Source organism: Lepidochelys kempii, chromosome 1 (assembly GCF_965140285.1).
Source record: "Lepidochelys kempii isolate rLepKem1 chromosome 1, rLepKem1.hap1, whole genome shotgun sequence".
NCBI lineage: Eukaryota > Metazoa > Chordata > Testudines > Cheloniidae > Lepidochelys > Lepidochelys kempii.
In genome coordinates, this window is record NC_136380.1 from 12259064 (window position 1) to 12279999 (window position 20936).

A 20936-nucleotide genomic window follows, 5' to 3' on the forward strand; every position below is an offset into this window, starting at 1 on the left:
AGGGAAGGGGATTGGGGTGCAGGAGGGGGCTCAGGGCAGGGGGTTGGGGTGAAAGAGAGGTGTGGGGTGCTGCAGGGTTTGGGGTGCAGGAGGGGTGCGAGGTGCAGCAGGGGGCTCAGGGGGTTGGGGTGCAGCAGGGGGTTCAGGGCAGGGGGTTGGGGTGTGGGGTGCAGGAGAGGTTCAGGGTGCGGGCTCCGGTGGCAGCGGCGTGCACTGGGGCCAGGTTAGGCTCCCTGCGGCCCCTGAAGGAGCAGGGGCAGAGGGCTCCACGGGCTGCCCTCACCTGTGGGTCATTCCCCCACAGCTCCCATTGGCTGGGAACGGGAAACCTTGGTATGCTATGGTATTGCTGTGTCAAGGTTGGGTGCAGCCTCACCGCTGAGTCCATGTCCCGGGGGGGAGCTGCACAGTGATTTCCCACCACTGTAGAACCAGTGGCCTGTGCTCCCCAATGCCAGGCTGGAGCCTCCACATTTATCGGACAAATAAAATTTGCAGAATTTTAAAATATTGTGCACAGAATTTCTAATTTTCTGGCGTAGAATTTCCTCAGGAGTATCCTTTGCATTTGACTGGAGATGGGCACAATCTATGGATCTAGATTTCAATCACAAAGGGAGTTTGGCTCTGGGGCTTTGGTTCATCCCAGTATAATGAAAGGGGCCATTTGTAATATACCCAGTTCCAGGTTCAAATTTTGTACCAGCCCAAAGCTGAATGGTGTGCAGACCTGGGGGGTTCCTTCTGGCCCCTCTGACTGGCCAGGTGACACACTCCAGTCATCATTGCTCATGGAGGAGTCAGGCTGCAGGTTCAACATGTGACTCCTGACACAGAGGCATTTACTGCAGGGAGTCAATCTCAGGATCGGGTTTGAGCTCAGGAGTCTAATAATGAGGGCAGTGGAAAATACCTTTTTATGAGGATGGGTCACATGACTAACATCTGGAATGACTCAAGCTCTAGGTGCCATTTTATGGCTTTTCCCCCTGCTCTGCTGAGCACAACAGAAAATCTAAAGTTAGATCCAAGCTGAAGTCAAAGCAGGGATCTGGGGCTTGGGTATCTGTGAGCTGGACAATGGGGCTGGCCATTGCAACTGCTGATATGCCCATGGAAAAGACAAAGTACCAGGCACTGCAAGCTCACTTGAGCAGCAGGAAGTGACCCCTCCCATCCCTTGCATTTCTGAGTGGGTTTGATCTGAACTCAAGCAGAGGGGAGCTGGGGGAATGAAAGTTGTTAGAGATGTTAGCTTATCCCCATCCTGCTCGTTCCTGCTACACACGGTGTCCTCCAGGGCTTAGTAAGAGCAAGCTCTGTTCTTGTTATCAAAAGAGAGATACCCAGATCCACCAGAGCACCGCCCTTCCTGCAGCTGAGGGGGCAGGACCTGCCCATCTGACCCCTGCTTTGTCCTGTCTAGTTTCAACTGATGGCGCTTCCCGCGAGCCACCATCCCTCAGTCTTTCCAGATCTCACTGCTGAGGAGTTTCCCCAGCTCCGTGCTCCCCGGCCCGTCGCCCAGCCTGCTGCAATGGGCCGTGCTGGCTGGTTCCAGTGTCTCTGAGGGATTGCCCTGCTCATGCCTTCCAGGTTTTACAACAAGGTGCAGGATTTGCACCAAGGAGCCGGGGGCTCTGCGGCAAACCCGTTACTCGCCTACACGCTGATCAAGAGGCTGCAGTCTGATTGGCTGAATGTGGTGCACAGCCTGGAGGCCAGCGAGAACACCCAAGGTACCGGAGAGGGGCCTGTGCCGAACCCACAGCTGCCACGTACCCACAGCGCTTGACCTGCTTCGAGTCAGCAGATGAGCGCAATGGGTGGGATTCACAGAGGTATTCAAGTGCCTAATTCCCATGGATCCCAATGGAAGTTAGGCACCTACATGCCTTTGTGAATCTCTCACCATGTGTCCAGAGGAGCTGGGGCTTGGGGCTAGAGGTTCAGCTGGTGTCACCGGGCCTGGATCCATCTCCCCCATGTAGAGATAATGAGGGGGATGCTCAAGGGAGGGATTGAAAGTGGGAGGGAATGAGGGAGGAGGGGAAATTGGCAGCGGGAGGAAGGTGATGGCCAGGAAGGAGAACAAGGCGAGGAGAGGAAATGGGAAGGGAATAACAGGAGACAATGTGGGGGGTCAGTTATGGGGGACAGAGAGGAGTAAGAGCAAGGGGCACAAGCTCGGGCAGGCTGCGTACCCATGGATGGGCAAACAAGGGGAAGTTCCCATTTGTTCGGCACTGAAATGCTTTCGGATGGCGTTTCAGGGGAAGCCCCTTCTCCATGAATCCCTCCTTGGCTCCAGCCAACGGAAGCACTTAGCTGGGCACTGGCGAGCCGTTCGCCGCCGCCCAGCTGACGCTCCCCCCCGTCACTGACATTACAGCGCTCAAGAATGGCTACACGCAGGTGGAGAAGGACCTTCCCGAGTTCGAGGACTTAGAGGGAGCAGCGCGGGCATTGATGAGGCTGCAGGATGTCTATGCTCTGAGTGTGAAGGGGCTGGTGAAAGGTGTGTTCCAGAGAGCCAGCGGCACCCACCTCCCTGACATCTACAGTCCCGGGCAGCTCTTCCCGCTCTCCGCTGATGACTGCTTCCTCGTCGGCAAGGTGAGGGGGAGCCGTGGGGCCAGCACTCCAGGGGCATGGGCAAGAGGGTTACCAGGCTGTCACTCAACCTGTGCGTAAAAGCATCTCCTATGGAACCGTCTGCGGGGACAAACTCTAGCCACTAGAGGGGGACAAAGAGCCAAGCTGCTTTAACGTGGGTTGCACGTATCTCATGAAGGCTGGTGGGGGCACTGACTGCAGTGGCTTGAAGTCCCTGTGGGTTAGTAAGAGCACCCAGGTCCATCAATGCCCTGCCCCTCCTCAGCTGATGGGACAGGACCTGCCCACCTGATCCCTACTCAGGGCAGCCACGGAAGACACCAGTGAAATGACGGGTAGCTAGTCCACATGCAGGGGCTCCAGCCCTTGGCCGGGCTGGAAGTTGGAGCCAGGCCGTTGTAAGAGCTGCCCGGGGGCTGGGGTGCCCAAGAGCAGCTTTTGGCCCGTGTCCCCACCCTCTGGGGCATGCTGCCCAGGGCAGGTGGAGAGTGCGGGGTTCTTGCTACTGCCTGGCTCTGGCTTTTGGCCTGGCCAAGGGCAGGACCTCAGGGAGAAGAGGAGCAGTAGGGGGCGGGGCCTCGTGGTGAAGGGGGCTAAGGCCCACCTCAGGCCTCCTCCCCCACTAGGAAAAGGCTGATGCCTCCAGCAGGCACAGAGCAGCACTGTCGGGAATCCCGACAAACGATGGAAGTCCCCCTGGAGCACACCCCACTGAGCATCAGGGGCTGGTACCAGGAGATGCAGCATTAGCAGGAGTCAGCCTAATATAAGCCACACAGGGCAGGTGCTGGGACCAGAATGTGAATGCTGTGACCAGAAGGGAGTTACGTCCCTCGTCAGTATGCCAGGCCGGATACGGTGCTCTGACGCCGCTGTGTTCATGTCACGCTGTCACAAATTCAGAGCTCGCTTTGCTACGAAAGGCTCCACATGTGATTTAAATAAAGGGCCTGCCATACACAGCGTACGCCGCCTTCCCTGGGGCCTGTTGGCCCGGAGCAAGTATCGCCCTTTGAACCAAATACAGCAGCACCGGCACCCCAGGGAGCCCCAGTCCCAGCGGTGAGAGCTAAGCTAGGTTCCCATCTGAGCTCCCCCAGACAGAGCTGGGGGCCCTGAACTCAGGCGCTCAAGCTGGAAGCGAGTGCTGAATGCCTCTGTCAGAAAGAGCTGGGACTCTCTCTGTTCTAGCCCAGAATTTCTTTACCCCGAGGGAGCACCAGCCGCAGTATCAGGAGACCTGGGTTCTAGTCTCAGCCCTGCCATGTGAACTCGGGTGAGGCACTTCACCCCACTGTGCCTCCGTCTGTCCAGCTCTGAAATGGGAACAATCAGACTTGCCTTGCCAGGGTGACAGTCCCTGGATGTTGTAAAGTGCACAAATATGAGAGGGGTAGCCGTGTTAGTCTGTAGCCACAAAAACAACGAGGAGTCAGGTGGCACCTTCAAGACTAACAGATTTATTTGGGCCTAAGCTTTCGTGGGTAAAAAAAAACCTTCTTCAGATGTATGTGACCGTGATCGTTCAGGGGGAAATTATGAAGTTACAGTGATAAGAAATTACACTGGATATTTCTTTCCTCAAATATTGCAAGCGAGACCCTTTCTGACTCATCTCTTAGACATTCCTGGCAGACAGTGACAGCAAGCTCTGCGATCCTGTTTCATGCAGTCACACCAGGGAAGGAGACGCCTGGTCCCGATCTCTGACTGTGATTAATTACAACATTCTGGGAGTTCAGTTATAGCCCGGAGAACAGGTTTTCTCACTGCCTGGGGCTATAGGAAAGGAAGAGCTGGGACAGCAGAGACCGTAACTCAGATTTCCTGATTTCTTTTTCCCCTCACCTTTTAGGAGAACTCCACATTCCCTTCAGTAGATCTAGGGCACACAGGCGATCGTTCAGCTGTTACAAAGTGCTAATCAATTAATTAAGCCCCACAACCTGAAAACAAGTATACTGTGGATGTGCTGAGACCACTGCCTGTCATGATGGCCAATACTGTCTCACTGTTTCTGTGTATTCCCCAGGCTGTCTGTATTTACCTGTTGTCTCTTCTTGACTTATACTTAGGTTGTGAGCTCTTTGGAGCAGTGATTGACTTTTTGGCCTGTGTTTGTAAAGCATCTGGAACAATGGGCTATGACTGGGGCTCCTACATGCTATGAAAATACAAAATAATCATAATTAATAACAATGCCCTTGGGAATTAGGTTAAGTATCACTTGTCCCCATTTACAAAGGATGCAACTGAGTCATAGAGAAATTAAGTGACTAGCCCAAAGACACACCGCAAGTCATTGGCAGAACTAAAAGAACCTTGAGGACCTGAGCCCAGGCCCTCGCTCTAACCACTAGACTATACATGAACTATCAGCATAGAAAACACAAATAAAGTGCTGGACAAATACATTTACGCTGGTGAAGAGCAATCATTGTAATGTCACTGCAAAACTATCACTTGTTTGGATAATGAATCTCAAACACAGTTGCCAGTTCTTGCATATTTATGAGCCCCGGCTCCAGCAGTCCTGTGGTGTCAAGTGAAAAATTTCAGCTTTCGTTGAACAAAGTAAGTTTCTAGCCCTCACGTTTGCCAAGGAGAGGTTGGAAACATGACCCCCTAACAGGTCAAAACCCAGAAGGCCCATAAAAAGGGATCCCAAGTGTATTGTGGTTCAAATCTTATTATTTTTGAGATTATCTCATGATTTTTTGCAGCCAGACTCACCATTTTGTGGGGCTGGCCAGACCAGATACTGTCCAAACCCCCCAGTCGCCACTTCTGAAAATGTTCTGTGTTGTTTTGAACACGGCAAATGGTTCAAATCTCAACTACACCCCACCCCCCCAAATACTTTAAAAAATGCAGTTGGCGAGACAGCAAAGGAGCAGGGGGAAAATAACGGGAGGAAGACTAAGGGCTGGTCTGCGCTGACATTGGCATAGCTACCTCCCATAAGGGGTGTGGATTTTTCGGGAGACGGAGCCATGCCCCAGTGTAGACAGCGCTAGGGTGACGGAAGAATTCTTCCGTCAGCCCAGCGACTGCCTCCCAGGGAGGTGGATTACCTGCGCCAGCCGGAGAACCCCTCCTGTCAGCGCAGGTAGTGTCTACTCTGAAGCACTCCAGCTGTTCCACTGTAGCATTTTAAGTAGCTGAATTTACAGCAATCCATGCTTAGCCTCTGATAGTCCTTAACCTGGATGGAAAGGTCACTACGGGCAATTATCGCTAACTGGATTAGCCCCAGCAGCAACGTAACATGAGCTATGCCCTAATGGGAAAGGGGGCCCACACTCCCAGGCAAGGAATTATTTGGGGTCCCACCCTGCATGTCTGACTGAGCCACTAGCCCCCTTGTAAGCAGTGGTGCTAAGATGCTCAGGGACAGGCAAAACTATCACTGGGGAGAGAAAGCTGGTCATGGGGATAAGGCACTAAACAGGTACTCAGGATATGTGGGTTCAGGTCTCAGCTGGGCCACAGGTTTCCTGTGTAATACTGGGCAAGTCACTTAACCTCCCGGTTCCCCTATGTATAAAAGGAATGTATAAAATATGGAAAAATCCTAATTCTTATCCAGCACTCTTCCTCTGTAGATCTCAAAGTGTTTTGCAAAGGAGAGCAGAATCATCAACCCCTTTTTATGCCTGGAGAAACCGAGGCACAGAGCAATGACGTGACTTGCACACCAGGCCCGCGGCAGAGCGGCAAATAAAAGTCAGCTCTCCTGAGTCCCAGCCCAATGCTCTATTCACTAGGCCACGCTGCCTCGCAGGAAGTAACAATATGTCCTGTGTCTGTCTTGCCTATGTAGATTGCAAGCTCTACAGGGCAAGGGCTGCCTCTTACTATGGGTCTGTACAGCACATTGCACAACGGGGCCCTGCTCGCAACTGGAGAACAAATAACAATAAGATAACTAGCATGGAGTCAGATCAGGGGTGCATTTGACCCACTGATTTCTGTGTGAGCTTTGCTGAGCTGCCGCACTGAGACCAAGCTGTGTTATAACCCAGCCCATGGATGCGTTTCCTTCCCCTCCTCCCTGCCCCACCACTCCATGCCCCGCTCCAGCCCTCAGGGTGGACGCGGCATCTCGTCTGATACCTTGCAGGTGGCGTACGACATGGAGGATTACTACCACTCCATTGCGTGGCTGGAGGAAGCCGTCAGCCTCTTCCGCGTCTCCTACGGGGAGTGGAACACAGAGGACGAGGGCAGCCTCGAGGACGCGCTGGACCATCTGGCTTTTTCCTATTTCAAGGCGAGTCCGTGGGGCCAGCCTTCACCTGCCTGGCAGGGCTGCGTTCCAGATCTCACTGAGCTAGAAACACGGGCAGCTGGCAGCAAAAGCCTGTCGTGCTGTTTCTGTTGGGTAACGTGAGGGGCTCTCCATTGGGTGCGTATGGAAACAAGACCTGAACCAACACCCCAGATCCAAACACCTGGGTCCAGCTCCTGGACTCTGACTAGGGAGCACACAGACTGGGAGTGTGTGTGTTTGGGGGGGGGGGGGTTCAGTCATGTCTTTAAACCACCTCTGTGGTCTCCTAATCCTGGGCCACCTGTGCACAAGTCAGTGATCACCAGGACTCGCTGGCCACGCCTCCTTTTTCCTGGCCACACCTTCTATTCCAGCACATGGGAGGAGGTCCTGGCTGTATGCCCAGGAGATCCCCCTATGCTGGGCTGACCCCACCCCACCCCGCAGGGCTGACTACCCCAGGATCAGGACATTTTGTACCAGCAGCCAAGCGTACAGCAGCTGCAGCCCAGGAGAGGGTCTGGCCTTCAGGGATTTGGGTCACTGGGATTCCAAACCCGGATCTGGCTCTGAATTTTGTAGCTGGCTCCTATCTTTATAGCAGGGTGAAATGAAAGCCGGATCTGCCCTCCCCAGACTGTGCGGGGTTTGGGGGCCACAGCGGAGCTGAACGCTGCAGCACAGACCCATCTCTGGTGGCTTTGCTTATTTGTGCATCAGTCCCAAGTTCACCTCCCCACCCACACTGGCCCCCTCATCCCACTCAGTAACAAGCTACCCTGCAGGCAGCCAGAGCTTGTGCCCTTTGTCTGCCGGCCAACTCCCCTCCCCCCATTTCCTCGAATAACAAAACTCTTGTTTCATCTCATTCATTTCCCTGCCTGCTCTGGGACTGCGGCTGGTTTGCTCAGGCGCCTCCTGCTGGCTGAGCAGTGTGTTACCGTGCGTGGAAGGAAGCCCCTTCTGCTGGCATCCTATCTGCCCCTGCAGCCAGCATGGACGCTGTCTCTGAGCCTCTAAGCCACTAACTCCCCAAATCCCTCCCCAGCCCTGCTCCAGTGACTGCAATTGACTGAATGTCCGGCAGCAAGCTGCTGGCACTGGGGGAATCTCACCCTGGCCGGCCAGAATGACTCAGCCTCAAATACTCTGTCCAGGGGCAGCCTCCCTCCCTCGTCCCACTTCCAGCTACCGCGAGCAGCAGCTTGGCTGTCTGGCTGTCGCTAATCTGCTCTGCTTGATTCAGGCCCGGATAAGCTGGTGTGATGCAGGGCTTGGGCCCCCAGTGATGGCAGACGGTGGTGATGATGCAAGGTGTCAGCATGGCCTGCTCTCTGGATGGACCCGCAGCCAAGCCACACTGCTCCAGAAGTGGGTGGTGCCAGCCTCCACCGGGCAGCTTCTAATGGCACCCAATCGCTGATCAAAGCTGGTGGGATCCTTAGGGGAAGCGTCTTCCCCACCCTGCCCAGGGCACCGGGTGCATGTGCACGCAGGGCCCGATCCAAAGCCCGATGAAGCCAACAGACCCCCCCCCCCCGCCCCCACATTGATTTCAGTGGTGCTTTGGTTCAGACTCGTCGCCGTTAAGACTCTGAATCAGCCTGAGCCGTGATGCTCGGATCAGAATCAGAACTCGGAGCGCGCTCGTACGCATCCCCTGGCACTGACGACACCAGTGATTCCTACAGCTGATCTGGCTTTGTTTGTGCCTGAGGTTTGTGCCCGTTTCTCTGGTGCATGGTGGGAGCCGAATAGGAGCAGGGGGCAGGGGATCCTGGCTTGAGCAAATGCAGACGGGACGCCCATTGCACCAGGGACACCCATGTTTCCTCTCTCTCTCTCTCCTAGGCAGGAAATGTTTCTCATGCCTTAAGCCTCTCCAGAGAGTTTCTTCACTACGGTATGTGATTGTCAGCGGGAAATCAGTGACTTTTCCCTCCGCTCTGGGTGAAAAACTGCTTTTCATTGAAACCAGGGGTTCTCCAGCGGTGGCCCATGGAGCCCCTTCCCCATGCTGTGCAGTATATAATGGGCTGGCAAGGAAGCACAGGGGGGAGGGCTGGAAAGGGCGGGTCCAGGAGAGCAGCTCTTTCCTACACGGCAGGCTGTAAAACTCCAAAATTGCTGAGCTAAATGAGCACCAGGTTTATAGACCAGCTGCGCTGAGCTCATGCTCACCGCAACTGAGGTGTGAGGAGGCAATTCACCCCTGCCCCAAGTCTGGGGTAGCCAAGGCCAAACTGGCTTCAGATGCAAGTTAGAGCAGCCCCAGGGTTGCTTTAACCTAGGTAGCCTGCACCGTTCTGTCACACCAGCCTGGCTGCAGTGTATGGTCCAGGTTCTGGCCTAGTCCCCAGGCAATCTACCGCTGCCTGATGAAGGCAGCATTCATTCTCTTTGCGCCACTGGAGTGGCACTTAACTCACTTAACAACCTTAACTCAGGCTGCAGATCAGGCCCAAGGATTTATTGGTCTCTCTTGCGTATCTAGCTGCTAGACGCTTTTCTAAGTGCCTGAAAATTGTTACCAGCGTTGGTAAACTTCATAACCAACCGGCCAGTGTGTGTGTGCACCACTGACCTCTACTAGCTAGAATTACAACTGCTCCATGGTATCCTGTAGAGTCAGGTGATAGAGGCCCCGCTTTAGCTCAAGTGGCCCAGGGTAGGGCTTTTAGAGCAGAAGGATCTGAGTTCTGTCCTCACTCTCCCCATGAAATTCAGTTTGGCCATGGGACACAGCATGGCATTGTTGACAACCAGGAAATCTCTTAGTGACTGTGGATTATAGATTTTAATTAAGGACAGAAGGGACTGTTGTGATCATCGAATCCAGGGGTTCTCAAACTGCGGGTTGCAAGGTTATTATGTTGGGGGTCGCGAGCTGTCAGCCCCACACCTGGTGGGGCTCTGGCTGTCAGCCCCATTCATGATGGAGAGCCGGAGCCCCTCTCACCCAGCTCCACCCCCAGCCCTGCTCCACCTCCAGCATTTAAGCTAGTGTTTAATATAAAAAATGTGTTTTTAATTTATAAGGAGGGTTGCACTTGGAGGCTTGCTGTGTGAAAGGGTCGCCAACATAAAATGTTTGCGAACACTTATCTAATCTGATCTCCTGCATAGCACAGGCCAGAGGACATCACCCAGTCATTCCTGGGTCAAGCCCATAACCTGGGTCTGAACTAGCCTGTGCCTTTAAGAAAGACAGCCAGTCGTGACTTTAAGGCCGCAAGTGATGGAGGATCCACCACGATCCTTGGTAAATTGTTCCAGTGGAATGAGTTACACTCTCCTCTGGTGTTATTTGGTGAGAGAGACAAAGTTTTGAGCTTTCGAGCTTGTCTCTCTCTCATCAGCAGAAGCTGGTCCATTGAAAGATACGACCTCACCCGCCTTGTCTCTCTAATATCCTGGGACTGACACGGCTACAACGACGCTGAGTGATTTTACTTGTATTTCAGCAAATAGGGACAGAGCAGACCAAGGAATAGCTGTTAAAACGCTATGAAAGCCGACAGATGAACTCCGTCAGTGGTGCCCGTGTCCATGGAGCATCGAAGCACTACCAAAGCCAGCTGCCGAGGGCCAGGGTAACGTGCCTATGCTGTTCCCCACAGATCCCAGCAACAAAAGAATCGCTAGGAACGTCCTTAAGTATGAAAGGTTCTTGGTGGAAAGTCCAGAGCGCACCACGGCCGAGGTGGGCCTGCAGAGGCCGAATGTGACTCACCTGCAGACTAGAGACCTCTATGAAGAGCTGTGCCAGACTCTGGGGTCACAGGTATGGAGCCTTGAGCCTTCCTGTGGGGCTAGGGGGTGATGGTGAACGAGACCCACTCACGTCCTCTTGCCCAGGACGGCCCCGGTGTGTGCCTCACACCTGCCCAGACAGTCCTGGCTGAGGGTGTTGTGACACATCTGTGTTGTAACCCGCGGGTCGGTGTTTGTTGTGTGCCCACCTCCGTGCCTCTCTCCCAAGGGTTTGGGGCTGGTCCAGCCCCCAGCGCTGGAGCCTGGCTCTAGACTCAGGCCTTTGAGTGCTGCAGGTCCCCTGCTCCGTCTCTGTAGTTAGCCTGGCTGCGGCTGGTGGCCGTCAGGCGAGAACCGGAGGGAGGCCCAGCAGGCCCCCAGTAGCCATCACATAATAGCCGCTTTGGGTCACTGTCAGCCTAGGCCAGGTTTGAGCCGATATCCCTGAGCTGCCTGGCTCTGTGACCCATTCTCAGCCCCTGGGATTCTAGCTCCTGCCTCGTCCGCACTGCAGGTGAAGGCTTTGCAGACCTTGTCAATTCTAAGCACCATCCTGCTGGGAAAGAGGGAGCATGTGGCTCCAGGGCACCTGAAGCTGCCCCTCTCCCCAGCACTAGATGAGGTTCAGTCCCGTGTAAGCTGGAGTCTCCAGCCGTCTCCTCACACATTCCCTGGGCTGGTTCCCTTTCAGCCAACCCAGTATCAGATCCCAGCCCTCCATTGCTCATACGAGACGAACGACAGCCCCTACCTGATCCTCCAACCGGTGAAAAGAGAGCTGCTCCGGCTGCAGCCGTACGTAGCCCTGTACCACGACTTCGTTAGCGACCTGGAGGCGGAGAAGATCAAGGGGCTTGCAGCTCCCTGGGTGAGTTCATCAAACAAGGCTCCTTGCAGACCTAATGCACACACATGTCCTCATACAGCTCTGTGGGGAAGAGAAACACCTTTCCATGGCAAGCGGGGAGGGGATGTCATCTGAATGCAGTCAAATGGGAGCGTCTGGACGGCTAGAGGTGGGTCTGAACCCCATCCACACATGCAAAGAAACCCACGAGATAGTTCGGCACTCAGTCAGGCCTTCATGACTCCAGCCCCCAGCTACACCTATACCTGCACCCGGTAATGGGATTTTAGCCTTAAGTGGTAGGGGCTTGTTCCTTCCATGCCGAAGGACGTGGGTCCGAGCCGCACTGCAGCCGAGAGCCGGGTGAAGCGTTTTTCAGGACTGGGTGTGTTTCTAGAAGATCTGCTTTAGTTTAGCCAGGTATTGCGACAGGGAAGTTCTCTGGCCTGTGCTGTGCAGAGTTGTTGTAGCCGTGTTGGCCCCAGGATATGAGAGAGACACTGGGGGTCAGGTCATATCTTTTATTGGCCCAAGTTCTGTGGGTGGAAGAGACAAGCTTTTCAGCTCCACAGAGCTCAGTGGTGGCCTTAGAATCTAAGTTCCTCAACACAGAAGCCATCTTAGAAACATGAACAACTGTCTGGCTTAATATTCTGGTGGGCATGTTCACGGCCTGGCTGCCTGCACCGATTGCCAGCTCACCACTTGGAACAGGGACGAAATTCACTAGGGATCGTACAGCAGCGTGAGATTGTCGGGCGGCTCGTTCTTTAGGAGGGCAGGGAGCTAGTGGTGAATTGTCTCCCAGCCAGAGGAACGCGAGGAAGACGCTGCTATCCTGAGGTAACAAAAAGAGAGGGACGGAACCATCCGCTCCTCAGCCCCGCATTTAAATGGTTTGTTCTGAAGTAAACCGCATGCCTTTAGCTGCCTCTCTGGGCTCCCGGAGGAAGACCTGGTGCCTTGGTACTGGAGCAAAGCAGCCCACGGGGAAATTAATAACTGAATCCAGGACTGACAAGTCGTCAGTGCTGTAGGCCTGGGACTGTACGAGAGCCACCCAAGCTCAGCCTCTTGCTGGGCCCAGCTCTCCTCTCTCTCCCACTGTCTGGTATGTGCTGAGTGGCTCATCGCGGCACTCGCGGGGCCTGCCCCGTTACAGGGAGGACTGTGCGGGTTGCAGCTCAGCTGATGGCCAGCCTTCCATCCCCTCCTCCCACGGCCACGGCTACACCTGAGCCTCAGCGGGGAGAGAACTTGTCGGGCCGGCGATGCCAGCCAGCGGTGCAGCAGCAGGCGGCTCGGTGCCTGGCTCTCACTGGCTGGCTAATAGCACCCCAGCTTGGATCCCCACTTTGTGGGCCCCATCCCGGCGCAAAGCCTGAATGCACGGATCCATAGCTCCTGCCTCAATCCACCTGGGAGTGTAGGTGCCTGTCGGCCTCCCCATGCGACTGCAGGTCCCATATTTGTTACGTCCCCTGACTATCTCGTGTGCTCTCGTCTCCCTGGTGCTCAGCTGCAGAGATCAGTGGTTGCCTCAGAAGAGAAGCAGCAGAAAGCCGAGTACCGGATAAGTAAGAGGTAATTAACCCCTCGCCCCCCCTCCCCCACAACATTTGGGCACCAGGGTTCTCACAGCTGGAATTTCATGCCCTGTCTGCCCCGTCTTATTGTTAATCATATTACAGCAGTACCTAGAGGGCCCCCGACTAGAGCAGCGTCCCATTGTGCTAGGTGCTGTACAAACACACCGCGTACGTCTACACTGCAATGGGGGGATTGCAGCACGTGTGGACCTGGCTGAGCTAGCTCCGGTCCCAATAGCAATGAAGCTGCAGCAGCACGAGCTTGCTGCCCGATTATGTACCCAGGCTCCCTGGAGAGCTTGTACTGGGGTGGCTAGTCTGTGCTGCCTTGGCTTCACTGCTATTGGTACCCAAGTGACAACTCCAGTTGTGGGAGAGGGATAGCTCAGTGGTTTGAGCATTGGCCTGCTAAACCCAGGGTTGTGAGTTCAATCCTTGAGGGGGCCAGACTTAGACCATCTGGGGCAGAGTGGGATGGCCAAGGACTCCCTGACAGGAAACAATGAACAGTACTGAGGCCTCTGCAATCACCTCTCACTAGGAGCTGGGAACTTCTGTGTCCCAGGGTGCGTCTCCACCGGAGCTGGGGGGGCAATTCCCAGCTTGAGGGGAGGGCCTGCACTTGCGCCAATCGAGCTAGCGCAATAAAAATAGAGTCTGGCTGTGCAAGCAGCGGGACGGACCGGCTGCCTCAAGTAGGAGCCCATCTGAGACCCTGGGTCCATATCCCGGGCGGCCGCTTCTATTTTTAGCACACTAGCTCAATCAGAGCTAGCGCAGGTAAGGTCGCTCCAGCGGGAAACTGCACCTCTGGCTCCAGTGTCCATGGTCCCGTGATGACGCAAAGCGAGGTGAGCAAACAGCTGTGAGATGGGAGTGATACTGACCAATTTCCGATGGGAGGGACATTAGACCATTCTCACCTTAGGCTGGGTTTCAACCAGTATCGCCGGAGTGAGGGGCTGCAGATCCCATTCCTGGTCTCTGAGTTCCCCTGCAGTGACAGGCTTTTCAGTGCCGCAGGAAGAGAATGTATGGCTGGAACTCAGACGGTCGCTTGCTGGGGAAACTTCGCTGAGACAGAGAGGACAGTTATCCTGGCTCCCTGCAGAGGAGGAAAGAGTTAAATCCAGAATCCAGGCACGGGATAGTGATCCCAGTAAAATATTTCCAGGCTCAGCCTCCCAGCCTCATCCCCAGACGCCCCGTTGAATGGAATTCTATTCCCAGGCCCAGAGCCAGATGGGGAGAGTAACTTTTAACCCCTGCAGCTCCAGAGGGCTGCTAAAGAAGGCAGAAGGGGCATTGGCAGAGGTCACCCCATTGCCAGTGAGAAGGTGTTTGTCATGACAGGACCCAGAAAAAGGAGGGGGGAATTAAACCGTGGGGAGAAGGAAATGATAACTAGATAAATTAATTTAAAAGACGAAGACCTAGATCCCCTAACCAGACGAACTCATCTCCAATGTGCATAGCATCTGATAGAGAAACCCAGTCTACGCACAGCACTTCCCCGCTGAGCAGCTGAAAGCCCTTCATATTCAGTCATTAATTCTAGCTACTGCCTCTGTAATGAGGTACCTGTTAGTATAATGACTGCTGTCGTACAGGTGGGGTAAACTGAGGCACAGAGACTTTGTCCAAGGCGACACAGTAAGTCAGTGGCAGAGGGAAGACCGAATCCAGCCGTACTAATGCCTAAGCCCCTACTCGAACCAGCAGACCCCAGTAGTCACTATCGAGGTACAATATAAAAAGCAAGACCGGCATTGTCTCCAGGTTTAATGTTCTGGGTGTGAACCTGGATTCTCCACAGACCTTGTAATGACACTGAAAATCCCTCTGGCTGAAAAACAACGGAACAAATGAGGCGCTTCAGACGTACGTCTGGGTGGGATTCAGTTATTTGTTAGCCAGCAGATGATTTGTTCCTTATGGGGCTCTGCGGGCTACATTCTGCTCCGATGACTCTCCCGCGCTGCGGAATGTGACTCCACCATGCGGACAGCAGTTCATGGCCATTGGCAAGAGGCGGCCGTTGAGATGAAAGAGCTGATTTTCTTTCCTGCCCTCTCAGGATTGTTGGGCCCGTCCCCCCGCCTTTCTGCACATTCCGGGAAACCCCCAAGTGGATGCAGCAGCAGCTTAAGGCAGGATCCTCCGTGTTTATGTAGCTCAGCCCGAGGCTCGGTCCGCACACAGAATTTGCAATTTAGCTAGACTGGTGCCAGCCCCAGTGTGGCCACTCTTCTGCCAGCGGGTGCCATTCTGGGTTCTCACTGACAACGTTGGCACTGAGTCCTTGGCACCGACAGGGTGGGTGGTGGGGAGCAGGGTGGCTTTTGCACCTTTGCAATATTCTCTCTTTGGACTGGCAGGATCGCTCTAGCTCACGGATGTCTGAGCCCCTCCCCCCTTGAGTCAGCCAACCTGGGCCGGCCGCGGTCGTGCCCTGGGTCTTTATCGCAGTATAGATATACCCGAACCTCTCTGAGCCTCAGTTGTCCTTCCGTAAAATGGGGCTACAATACCTCTTCCCTGTCCCCACCTTCTGTCTGTCTTCTCTATTGTAAGCTCTTTGGGGCAGGGACTATGGCCCAGATCCTCAAAGGTATTTGGGCACCCATTGAAATCAAAGGGAATTAGGTGCCTAAGTGGCTTTGAGGATCTGGACCTGTCTGACTATGTGTGTGTGTACAGCACCTAGCGCAATGAGCCACTGACTGTGCTTGAGGCCTCTAGGTACAAATGTCATAGAAGAAGAAGAAGAATAGTAAAATAGGTGCCGTTCATGGAATTTAGTGTTGGGTTTAGATTTCGTACCCCCAATCCCACCCCGTTCTGTTTGGCTCCAGCGTGCTGGTTCTAGTCTATTTCTAGCTGAAGTGGAGAACAGAATCTGGCAGATGATTAGATTCTGGAACACTCTGAAAGGCTGGCCCACAGCAGCGCCAATGTCAGCAAACAGATCTGGTAGAAGAATACGGTTTCCATGCACTGATCCAAAACACACTGCCTCCAGGACGATTACAAAGGCAAAGGCCTTTGACATAAATAGTCCGGGTACATCAAGAAGCTTCCAGGGCTGCGCACAGTGAAACCAGCTCCAGGAAAGTAAAGATCCCTTCACTGGACACATTTTACCTGCCAACCTTCAGACAGCAGCTGCCATGCCCCCGTCTCTGTTTGGAATGGCCTCTGCTCTGAGTGAGGCATTCAGCCACTGGCAGCATGTTAGAGGCAGGAGAAAAGCTGATTTTGTTTCAGAAACAGGAGACCTGGGGCGGGGTCCTGGCTCTGCCACAGACTCACTGGGTGAGTTTGGGGGGAGGGGTAGCTCAGTGGTTTGAGCATTGGCCTGCTAAACCCAGGGTTGTGAGTTCAATCCTTGAGGGGGCCATTTAGGGATCTGGGGCAAAAATTGGGGATTGGTCCTGCTTTGAGCAGCGGGTTGGACTAGATGACCTCCTGAGGTCCCTTCCAACCCTGATATTCTATAATTCTATGAAGTGGATTTTCCCTTTTAAAAAATCTGGCCCTTTGTCTCTCTGTGCCTCAGTTTCCCCTATCCGTCCAATAAGGACAATAACCCTGAGCCTACTGCACATGGGGCCAGATTCGTCCCTGGGGAGCTCTTCCCTGGTGGAACTCGATTGACTCTGGCTCGTTGGGCATTTAGAACAGATTCCACCTGGGGATCCTTTTGCCAGCTGTTCTGGGCGACCCCTCTGAGCTTGTCTGCTGTGCATTCTAGCGCCTGGCTGAAGGACACGGTCGACCCTGTGATCGTGTCGCTCGATCAGAGGATTGCAGCCCTGACTGGCTTGAACATTCGGCCACCGTATGCGGAGTACCTACAGGTGGTGAATTATGGCATAGGTGGACACTATGAGCCTCATTTTGACCATGCCACAGTGAGTAACAAAGCCCGTGAGACTGGATCACAGTGGGTCATCTTCACACAGGGCCTGAGCCAATGATCATTGAAGTTTACAGGAGGCCTCCCATTGGCGTCTGTTGGCACCATGCCATGCAGCAGTGTCCTGTGTTTCAGTACCGCCCCAGGGCTGTGGTGCTGATCAGTCTATTTCCTGGGGTGTGTCAGGGCTGATTCCCCACTCCGGCACTTCATGGGGGTCCGCAAGGATTCTAAACATTAACACTGCCACTGCAGCCTGGTATTAAACTCCCACGGTTACAGCTTCTCTCTGACCTTGGATGGGTAGATGCTGCCACCACCCAAGTTCAAAAACCCCTTTGAGAGTCCAGGAAGGTGCACTTGGGAATTCCTCCCTGTGGGGCATCCTCAAGCCCTTTCAGCCCCCCTCCGGGGAAGAGCTGAAGAGGAAAACAAAGGAAATCAGCTGTTGCCACCAGGTAATTAAACAACATATGCACAAACCTCTGAGGACACAAAAATTCAATCCTGTTCTTAAAAAAGGTAAATTTTATTAAGAACAAAAAAAAGAAAGAAAATACATCTGGAAACTCAGACTATTGCTAGATTTAAAGAACCCACTTACAAAAATTAAGGATCAAGAATAACCTTCTTGAGGTCCAGCTTAAAGGTTACAAGCAAAACAAAAGCATTTGGAGTTAGCACAGAGGAGTCCACAAGCCATAAAGAAATAAACAGAGATAAACCTATTCTCGTCTTCCTAGACATTTCCTGATCTACTTACATATCTGGGGTTTTAAATGAATACTTTCTAGGTATGATCTGATGATTTTTCATACCTGGTCCAAAGTTTTTACAGCATCACTGCTCCGGAGAACAACACAGACAGAAAAAGGGGAAGTTTTTTCCTCAACTTTAAAAAGTTCTGGCCTTCCCATTGGCTCTTTTGGCCAGGTGCCCACTCCCTTCCTTTTACCTGTGCAAGCAGTCAGACTTTTTAACCCTTTACAGGTAAAGCAAGTAGAGAACAGCTACGAAGAGGGATTTTATAGCTTACTGGCTGACTGGGTCCATAAAAGGGAGCTATTCCCCACCCCCCTCCCCTTCATTTATCACAGGATTCTTTCGCATGATCCTTTCCACCTGACTTAAAAAATACTTCCTTTCTGGAACCCCAAGGGCTGCTGTCTCCCTGGGACAGAGAAGATGGCCAAAGATGGGGTTAAAAAAAAATCAGCGTTTTTAAATGGAAACATTTTACAGGAAAATCTCCCGGTTTTGGCTTGGGATAGTTCAATGAAAACACAAAACATTTCCACGGGACATTTTGAAATAATGAAAAAAGTTCACATTTCCAGTGAAAACTTATTGGCATTTTAAAGCCAGTTCTACACATATTATACCATAAGCTGAGTTCTGCTCTCCCTTGCACCTGTTTACACCTGGGTGACACCTGATTTCAGTAGAGTGACTCCTGATTAGCGTGAGTGTAACTTAGATCAGAATCTGCCCAGTGTTCATTGCTTCCATCCTAGTAAAGATTTGCAGGCCTTGATGTAAGGGGTGGTAAATATGGCAGAATTCAGTGCATATGCTTCGAATAGCAGTCATGTTTAGGAATCTGCTACAAGATTATTTGCTTACTGGCCCTGAGGTGGCAGATGCAAATTGGCATAGGTGACCTGTCCATTGGCCTTTCCTGTTGTTAATTTCTAATTTCTGTCTCAACATTGCAGGCAACTGGGCACAGTGGATCTTATTAAGGTAGATCGGGCTTTTGGCCTGAACTGCTTCCTTTGAACGCAGGGCCATGTCCCATAGCACTGGTAACATTAAGCTCTGTTATGAATAGTGCAGCAGTGCTGGGTCCGTGAATGAACAACTGTTCTCTTTTGATGCAGTCAAGAAAGAGCCCCCTTTACAGAATGAAGTCGGGTAACAGACTGGCCACAGTCATGATCTATGTGAGTATTCCCTGCCAGCTGGGGCCTGGGCAGGCTTTTGTTTCTTAGTGAGTGTGAAGGGTGGTTAAAAGATGTCTAGGGATATCATTCGAAGGGAGCCTCGATCACGCTAAGCTGAATTGCAGCCTGCAACCAAGTCAGGCAATGAGATGTGTTGTGGGCTAGTGGTTAGAGCAGGGAGCCTCCTGGTTTCTATTCCCAGCTGCAGGGGTTGGACTAGGAGCGAATGTGCTCTATACAAGCTCTGTCCGCAATCCCAGACCAGCTGGATGTTTCTGATTAAAAGGATCAACAGGGAAAGAGTTAAGAATGTTTCAGGGTGTCAGTAGGGTTCAGGGTCAACACCCAATTGAGATGGATTAAGGCACCCAACACTTCTCTGAGCTCTGGGTTACAGCCCCCCCATCATGTCACAGGCAGGAGGTTTTCTTCCCATTACTAGGGCTAGACATATGGTTTCAAATGAAAGCTCAGATTCTACAGAACCTCGGCACAGCGTTGGTACAATGAGCCAGTCAGTAGCTAACACCAGCCTAGCTCTTCCCTTGTGGGTGTTCATTATGTGCACCGTGGCATGAGTTAGCTCAGGTAGGACATTCCAGGCAGTGTTAAAAAAATACAGAGAAGTCTGTGAGGAAGCCAACAAATTGGCTTCAAGGCAGCATTGGCAGCTCAAGGGAGCAAGGTGATAAAAGACAAGAACAGACAAGCAGGGAGGGGCAGAATTGTGCAGGGCCTTGAAGGCCGTGTGATCTCAAGCCAATCAAAGCGTCGCTCTGTGCCTCAGTTTCCCCACGTGCAAAGCAGCCTCCTCGGTAAAGCGCCCCCTGTGAAAGAGGCTTTGCAAACACACAGTGTTACACTGAGTGCTGCCCTTGTTTTCCAGCTGAGCTCAGTAGAAGCCGGAGGATCCACTGCCTTTATCTATGCAAACCTCAGTGTGCCTGTGGTCAAGGTGAGTGGGAGTTTTTTCCAGCATGATCTCTAGAAATATAGTCTCTCCAGCACAGCTGGGAAGGGACAGCCACCCCCCGAGGTACCTGGACCATTAACTCCAGTCTGCCATTTCCTCATCTGTTCCATGAGTAACACCTCCCAAGTGGAAACCTCTCCCAGGGGCCGCGGTGGAAGCTCCCTCTCTGGGGACATTCACGGTTAGACCACAGAACCCGCTAGTCAGTGCTCAGCTGGCCGTGAAGCTGCTCTGGCTGGACAACAGGAACCGCGGTCACGTCTCAGGGCTGGAATGTGCCAAGCAGGCTGTTCCCAGGGGACAGGTGCCAGCTCCTTGTGTGTCCCCATTACGCACGGAGCTGGGTGCAGCTTTGGCTTGTGCAAATGTTTGGCATCCTGCAAAGTGTGTTTGAGTTTGGCTAAGTCTCCCTCCCCCCCCAAACACACAGGGACGCTCTCTCCAAACACCCGTCCCATTCCAGGCAGGAGCCATGACAGTCCAGATCCAGACTTCTCTGGAGTTCGGGAGTGGCTGGATCTGGGGGTTTGGTTCAGCCCATTGCATAGCTAGGGGTGAGCTGCAAGGTTCCACTCTGGAACTGGTCTTTCCTGGAGATTTGGGGGAGAGGGGGGTTCAGGCTTGCACTCTGGAGGTCTTTACTTGAACCTGGGCTGAGAAGCTGCAAACCAGGTGAGTTTCTCACAGTTTGGGGCTTGATTGGGCCTGATCCTCATTTCCACTGAGCCCCTTTTCCCCACTCCCGACAGTGCAAAGGGGCCTTCGGGGCCCATGTGTCAGTGAGCCACTGGCCCATTGCAAACCTTCTGCCTTGCTCAAAATACAACGCTTCACAGTCTGAGTCCAAAATTAGATTCACCTTGTAATGATTCCATCCCCTGTGGGAACAGGCACCACCCTCTTCCCATCACTGTCTTGTAGGGACAGTTCCCACTAAGTGTAACCTGTTGGGGAGGAAGCAGGATGAGGTCAATTCTGGAGGGACTCTGAACTGGGTAATCAGACATATTTGGGGGGGGGAGA

General features: G+C 53.2%; 1 protein-coding gene across 1 annotated transcript in view; it reads left to right on the plus strand.

The window, feature by feature from the left end:
- P4HA3 (prolyl 4-hydroxylase subunit alpha 3) overlaps positions 1-20936 on the plus strand; it is a 32728-nt gene that overhangs the window by 5800 nt on the left and 5992 nt on the right. The window contains exons 2-11 of the mRNA XM_073334316.2: positions 1597-1739; positions 2393-2616; positions 6740-6889; positions 8741-8792; positions 10510-10673; positions 11334-11510; positions 13009-13073; positions 16833-16992; positions 18878-18940; positions 19827-19895. Coding sequence (XP_073190417.1) covers positions 1597-1739; positions 2393-2616; positions 6740-6889; positions 8741-8792; positions 10510-10673; positions 11334-11510; positions 13009-13073; positions 16833-16992; positions 18878-18940; positions 19827-19895 — 1267 coding nt within the window. The remainder of the gene's footprint in view (positions 1-1596; positions 1740-2392; positions 2617-6739; positions 6890-8740; positions 8793-10509; positions 10674-11333; positions 11511-13008; positions 13074-16832; positions 16993-18877; positions 18941-19826; positions 19896-20936) is intronic.